The sequence below is a fragment of the Myotis brandtii genome, unplaced genomic scaffold, assembly GCF_000412655.1.
Source record: "Myotis brandtii unplaced genomic scaffold, ASM41265v1 scaffold1327, whole genome shotgun sequence".
Classification (NCBI taxonomy): Eukaryota; Metazoa; Chordata; class Mammalia; order Chiroptera; family Vespertilionidae; genus Myotis; species Myotis brandtii.
The window spans coordinates 508,066-515,109 of NW_005354705.1; the positions used below are offsets into that span (position 1 = coordinate 508,066).

The window sequence follows — 7,044 nt, forward strand, 5'->3', positions numbered from 1 at the left end:
CCGCAGCTCCTCGTCGATCTCCTCCTCCAGCTGCACCAGGGTGGGCGCCGCCACCCCGAAGCGCCAGGCCCGGCGGCCCAGCTCCAGCAAACACAGCACCACGTTCTTCACGTTCTTGCGCAGCACCAAGTCCTCCGTCTCGAACATCAGCACCTCTGGCAAGGGGAGGGGGGTGGGTAGGCCGTCTGAGCCCCGCTGGCCTTTCCGGAGCCAGGCGGTGGCAAGTCTGGGTCCGAGGATCCCAATTGACACCAGCGCCCGCGAAGGGTCTGGGCAGGATTGGTCCGGCACTGAGTGCAGACAGGGTGGCTCCTGTCACAGGAGAGGGCAGGTTGGGGACGGGAAGAAGTGACCCAGCCAAGCAAAGGACCCTGGGGCCTGACTGTGAGACGGGGTGAGGCCAGAAGCAAGAAGCGGTTTGTTCTGCTTCCTCCTCTGACCTCCAGTAGCCTCCAGGCATCTCATCCTCTACCTCCAGCCCAGGTGTCAGGAGGCAGGGCTGAGTACGGGGCTGGGAGCCTGATCACCAGGGATCCTTGACACTCCCACCCGCCAGCTGTGTGACCTTGGGCTAGTCCCCGAGCCCTCAGTCTTCTCTTCTGTAAAATGGGGATATAGTCTATTTCATGGGATTGTTGGGTTTGCAGACACAGCCCAGCACATAGTAAGTGCTCAATAAAACACTAGCCTTGCTCACCCCTCCAACCCTGCCCCTCACTGCCTTGCCACCAGCCAGTAGCCCGGCCTACCCCTCCCCTCCTCACACCCTCGGCCTTTGGCCTGGAGGATGGCACAACATCCAGTTCCCTCCCACTGCTGGTCCCAGGCCCAGGAGATGAGGGACCCTGACACTCACTCCCCTGAGTCTCACTAGCCCCAGCACGACTGTCCCCTCCCTAATGTCCGATGCTTCCTCCACTGTTCTCTCAGCACCTCGCCCCAGCCTGTGCCCTCACCCACAGCAGCTTCTCCCAGTCACCAAACAGTGCTGCCCCTGCTGGTCCCCTGCTTTTCCCCCAAACTTCATGCCTCAAGACTCAGCTCACACTTCCTTCTTCGATGCGGCCTCTCTCCGCTCCCATCTTCCACCTCATCAGGCAGCTGTTCCCTCCCCGGCGCTCACACCCTTCTCCTGAGCTTTTATCACAATGGGCTGTCATGTATGTGTCTGCTCACTCATCCGTCTCCATTCCTAGACCCTGAACTCCTTGGAACTGGGGATCAGAGCTCCCCGTCCTCGGTGCTTCACACAAAGGAGATAGGGACTCAACATGTGTTTGTTGAATGAATGAATCATTCAACGAACACCTTTCTTTACCAAGGATTTACTATGAGGTGGGGAAACGGAAGGATGAAAAGGGATGAGCTGGCCCAAGGCAAATCTGGAAGGAGGACCCTGGCTGTTGGCCCTCAGTGCAGCCTGGGCCTCGGAGAGGAGGGGGGCGCCCAGCAAGGTAAGGGTCTGGGGAAGGGGAGGGCTGGGAGGGGGGTACCTTGGATGCCCATCTCCTTGCGACACCACTCGATGAAGTTGGAGACGTTGTCCCGGGCCTGGAACGTGCCTGGCTGGGCAGCCCCATTGCAGGACACCCCGGCCCGAGGCACGGGAATCCTTCGGGCTCGGGCAGGTGCCGCAGCCAGGAAGGCCAGGGCAGCCTCGGTGATGGCGTTGGCATGCCGGCACAGCACCAGGCCTGTCTCCAGCACCTGCAGGAAGTTGGCAGCACTGATGTCCAGCCCATAGAGATCCCGGAGCCACTCGGCCAGGTCCTCCTTCATGGCTTCCAGGTACTGCTCGCTGGACTTAAAGGGCCGGACGCTGCGCACTGGCGGCCCTGGGGTCCCAGACCTCCTCCCTCGTCCCCCACGCTGGGACATGGCTTGACCCTCAGTGGAGGAGGAGGAGGTGGGCACCTCTTCTCTCCTGCTCTTTGTCTTCACTCCTGCCACCTGCTGTGTCTTGGCTGGTTCTCCCTGACTCTGGGTTCCCCTTCTACCCTGGGAGAGCCTCGGATTTCAGGTTCTGCCACTTGCCACTGGCTTCGGCCGCCTCCCCCAGGCTGGCCAGGTCCCGCCCCCTCCCCGCATCCCTCAGTCCCTTCCAGGACTTTCCCTACTTGGTGGCCCTGCAGCAACCTCACTCTTTGGCTGCCCAGCGGACCCAGAGTTCGCCCCCTGCCAGGACAGATGGAAGTGCGGACACTCCTGTCTCCCCTCCAGGGCTGGACAGGTCCCGCTGGCTGCCTCCCACCCCCCACCGCCAGCCGGACCTCAATGGAGCCTGGCCTGGCCTCTCCACCCTCCTTTCTTCTCTCCTCTCCTTGGAGACAGCGGCTGCTACAAACACTCCTTGTTAACTCTTCCTGGCAGGCAAGGACTGCCCTGCAGAGCCTGCCCTGGAGCTGGAACAGGGAGGAGAAGGGGGGTTGAACACGGTGGAGGCTTCTGGGGCCTGGGGGGCAGGGAAGGAGGGCCAGGGGGTGCCGCGGTGGATAGTGAGCACTGTAGGATGGGGATGAACACACACGGTGACAGAGTCTAAAGACATGAGTTTAGCCCTGGACCCTCTGCTAAGGCCCTCTGTGACCTTCATATGCTACCTAGCCTCTCTGTGCCTTAGTTTTCCCACGTGTAACATGGGAATGCTACTGTCTACCTCCCTGGGGTGTTGTGAGGGTGAGGAATAAAGGTATAATGTATGTGGAAAGTGTCAGACTGTAAGAACACACACGCTCGGGGCAGGGTGGGTCCCAGCTCTCGGTGATTCTCCCAGCATCCTTGTCTACACACCATGACCCCACCCCCACCCCCACCCCCGCACTTTCTTTTGAGAATCTGCACATCCCTAACTCTACCCACATGATTCCTCCACAGTGGACTGTCGCTCATAGTACCTCACCCCAGGGCCACAGCAATGCATTCATTCAACAAGTATGTCTTGAGTACCTACTGTGTGTCAGACACTATTATAGGCCTAAATCTAGAGCAATCAATGAGGCCCCTGACTCGATGGAGGCTGCTTGCATGTTAAGGGGTGCTGCTTGACAAATAGCAAACAAATAAATCTATAGTGAGTCAGATGGTGCTAAACACCAGGCAGAAAACTAACGGACCAAAGAGATGGGTGTGTGTGTGTGGAATTTTATATAAGGTGGTCGGGCAATGCCTCACTGATGTGATGATATTGAACGGAGACCTGAGAGAAGTAAGGGAGCAGGACCTGCAGGGATCTGGGGGAAGGGTCCTGGGGCAGAGGGAACAGCCAGTGTAAAAGCTCTGGCAGCCTGGCCTGCGTGGCTCAGTAGCTGAGCATCGCCCTATGAACCAGAAGGTCACGGTTCAACTCCCAGTCAGGGCACATGCCCGGGTTACTGGCTCTATCCCCAGTAGGGGGCGTGCAATAGGCAGCCAATCAATGATTCTCTCTCATCATTGATGTTTCTTTCTCTCTCTCCCTCTTCCTCTCTGAAATCAATAAAAAATATTTTAAGAAAAGCTCTGGCAGGAGCCTGCTTGGCATGTTCCAGGAATAACAGAGGTGGGATCTGGGGCAGAGAGGGAACGGGCAGAGCATGCAGGGCTTTTCTCGACCTTTTAGAGGGGAAGTGTCTTTCAATTACCTTCTAAAGGCATCAAGGCCTGATGGTTGTCCCCAAGAAAACCGGAGCAGCAGGAGGCCCTAGTTCCTCACTTATATGATCCTCTCAGCGGGGTTGAATGTCCTCATGCCAGGCAGCTGGGTTTCCCCTGAGCTAAGGCAGTGAGCTGGCCGTGGGTGAAGTGGGGTGCAGGGCTGAGGAAGGATAGGTATGGGGCGCGGGTACAGTGTTTTGGCCAGGTTCAAGCCTCGGACTAATGAAAGGACAGGGTCCTCTCATTGCCACGTGCAAGTCCCAGCTGGAGGGCAGGGCCCTCCCAGCACAATCATAGCCAACAGCTATGGTTGTAAGCTTGAACGTATGGCCCGAACACGTGGCCCCACGTGCCTTGTGCTAGAGTTCAGGTGCATGTAGTTGAGTGAGGTTGAAACTCACGAGAATGCCGTAAACAACGTGATCACGCCCCTACTTTGCCTCGTGGCATCTGCTATAAAATAAAGACACGGCTTGTGGGCGGCGTCGTTGTCTCCTCATCAGGGAGGCAGTGTCCCGTCCCACCGAGACCCAGCTATTATTCTCTTGTCTGTCTTTCCTTAATCCTTTCAGCCCTCCACTCGGGATCACCCTTGGCCGTGCTGGTGTGGCACAGATAGGGATAGAACAGAAAGGGGAGGAGAGAAAATAATGATACAATAAGCAGTGCTCTAGGTGGATTCTGTGGGCCAGGTAAAGTGGTTCTGTACCACAACATCTGGTTTACAGATGAGGAGACTGAGGGTCAGAGAGAGAACATGCTGAAGACCAGACACCTTTAAGTATATATATATAATTGATTTCAGAGAGGAGAGAGAGATAGAAACATCAATGATAAGACAGAATCATTGATTGGCTGCCTCCTGCACGCCCCCTACTGGGGATCAAGCCCACAACCCCGGCATTTGCCCTTGACCAGAATCAAACTGGGACCCTTCAGTCTGCAGGCCTATCCACGGAGCCAGACACCTTTTATATTTATGTGCTAGAGCCCTAGTCTGTTTGGCTCAGTGGATAGAGCATCGGCCTGTGGACCAAAGGGTCCCAGGTAAAATCCCGGTCAAGGGCACGTACCTTGGTTGCAGGCTCCTTGGGCCCTGGCCCTGGTTGGAGGCAACCAATCGATGTGTTTCTCATATCGATGTTTCTCTTTGTCTTTCCTTCTCTCCTCCACTCACCCTAAAAATCAATGGAAAATATCCTTGGGTGAGGATTAACAAAAAATAAAATAAATATATTTATGTGCTGGAGCTAGGTTTGAACCCACCCTCTACTGTCTTTTAATGCCATTTCATGAGGAAGGTAGGGGATATCTGGGTGGAGGCCTAGAAAAGGCAGATTCCTGAGTGGAACCATATGGGCAGGTGAGGTTCTAGCCCCGCCCAGGTGATCCATCTGAAGCCCTGGAGACCAGACCAAGTTCTATGGGTTCTGCTACTTCCTCTCATCCTAGGCTCTGATCAGGCGAAGAAGGCAGCATCGCCTTGGGAAGGATGGATAAGGACGGTAAGTGGGGCTGGAGGCAGGGTGGGGCCAGAGGACAGGGTATCTTGACTACAGGGTGGACCAACCAGCTCATCACCATGGTAACCCCAGAGTAGAAGTCCAGCCTTTTTAAGATTATACCCATCCAGGTACAAACCCTCTCTTCTCTCTTTCCTGAATATTCTTGATATCTGCTCCCTCTTCTTTACCTCCTGCGATTCGGACTTTTGTCTTCTCTGGCCTGGACCACAGTGGGTCTCCCTCTGTCAGTTCTGCGCAAGTCCCTGCATCAGAACATTCAGTGGCTCCCGCTGCTGAAGGGCTGTGGCCTTTGGTGTTTAGTGAGCGTGGTGGGATGGGGATGAAAGGGACACAGGGATACAGTCCAAACACATGAGTTTAGCTCTGGACCCTTTGCTAAATGCCTCTGTGAACTTCATAGGCGACCAACGTCCAAACTCCATGGCCCGGCACCCAAAGTCCCAACCTTTCTTTCCAGTGCCCCCTCCTCCTGCAAAGTCCGCAGCAGCCCTCTCTGGCTGTGCAGTGGGTCTGGCCTTTCACAACCACAAAGCTCCAAGAACCGGCAGAATCTCTGGAGCAACTTTTCTTGGAAGGTTTCCAAAAACCTTAGATGAAATTTGCAGGCCCCTCCGTGACCTACCTCATCCCTCACCTAGCTGAGCGGGTTGTGAAGATGCAGGGACACGATGTGTGAAAAGAGTCTAGGGTGGTGATTGCATGTAATTGGTGCTTAATAACGTGAGCTAGAATGCTAATGCGATTAGGATTCCCCTTTGTCTCCAACCTCTTTAGGTTAGGCAGGCATCGATGGCAAGTCTTCTTCACCTTTCCAGGGCAGACCCCAGAAGTTGTGCCTCCTCTGTCACCCTCCCCCTTTTCATTACAAGGCTGGCTCCCCAGGTCCAGCTGACCACAGGGCACACCAGGGTGCTGGGCTAGTGTTTGCTGCTGAGGGTGGACACCCCCCCCTCCCCCATCAGGCAGGTTACTTTCCATGTCAGCCCAGGAACTTCCTGCCCGCAGGGGCCACTGCTTAGAGCCAAACAAAGACATCAGCAAGAGGGGTCGGTGGCGGCTGAATCTGGCTGGCAATTGGGGTCATGCCTGGAAGGAGGAAGAGACACTTTTTCCTAACGGGTCTGCCCATTGGAGGCCCCTTTTTCTAATCATACGAGGTGCTGTGTGCCCACTGCCCACCCACCCTCCACAGGTGATGCTGGGCTCCCTTAAGGCCAGGCCCACTTGGAAGAAGGAAGTCCCAGCTAGAAAACAAAACGTAAACAACCACGCGTTAGGATTCCAGCCAGCACACCATGTTTATTGACGGCCACAGACCAGCACCCACCCTAGAGCCAGTTAGAGAGAAGGTGATGCGCCCTCATTGGTGCCGGGTTCGAAACTCTCCTTGCTGCCTCCTGTTCATTGCTTCCCGCTGGCCAAGCCCGCGTGGGCGCCAGGCACTCAGCGACCTCACACCTGCCTCACATCAACCCCTGAAAGAGGCAATGCTCCCCCATTTCACAGGCGAGCAAACGGACTTGTCTCAATCATCAGTCCCAGGAAGCGCAGACACCTGGGCAATCAGGTGGGGTGCGGGGTGCAGCCAGGCAGACCCCGGCCTGGCCCGGGAATCCTGGACGCTCCAACTTTCTCTCGGAGTCCTGCCGGCTCCTGCGTACGCACCATCCTGGAGGTGCCTTTTTGGGGGGTGGGGAAGAGTGGGGTTGTGGGCACAGAAGAGTCAGGGTACGACCTTCTCTCCGTCCGCCCGCAGGCGTGAAGACCCCCTTGTGGAAGAAGGAGCCGGAGGAGCCGGGGGTCCGGGAGGAGGAGGCGGAGGAGGAGGGGTCGGAGGAGGAAGACGAGGGGAGGCAGCCGCCGGAGAGTGCGGCCGCGGGCGAGC

General features: G+C 56.5%; 2 protein-coding genes across 2 annotated transcripts in view; one reads left to right on the top strand and one right to left on the bottom strand.

Annotated features, from left to right (window-relative positions):
* The window catches only part of GAS2L2 (growth arrest-specific 2 like 2), an 8,277-nt gene extending 5,591 nt beyond the window's left edge, over positions 1-2,686 (bottom strand). The window contains exons 1-2 of the mRNA XM_014534766.1: positions 1,494-2,686; positions 5-155 (exon numbers count right to left, since the gene is read on the bottom strand). Of these exons, the coding sequence (XP_014390252.1) occupies positions 5-155; positions 1,494-1,878 (536 nt within the window). The 5' untranslated portion in view covers positions 1,879-2,686. The remainder of the gene's footprint in view (positions 1-4; positions 156-1,493) is intronic.
* A 2,439-nt stretch (positions 2,687-5,125) lies between these two features.
* The window catches only part of LOC102249781 (chromosome unknown open reading frame, human C17orf50), a 2,450-nt gene continuing 531 nt past the window's right edge, over positions 5,126-7,044 (top strand). The window contains exons 1-2 of the mRNA XM_005860229.2: positions 5,126-5,138; positions 6,916-7,042. Coding sequence (XP_005860291.1) covers positions 5,126-5,138; positions 6,916-7,042 — 140 coding nt within the window. The remainder of the gene's footprint in view (positions 5,139-6,915; positions 7,043-7,044) is intronic.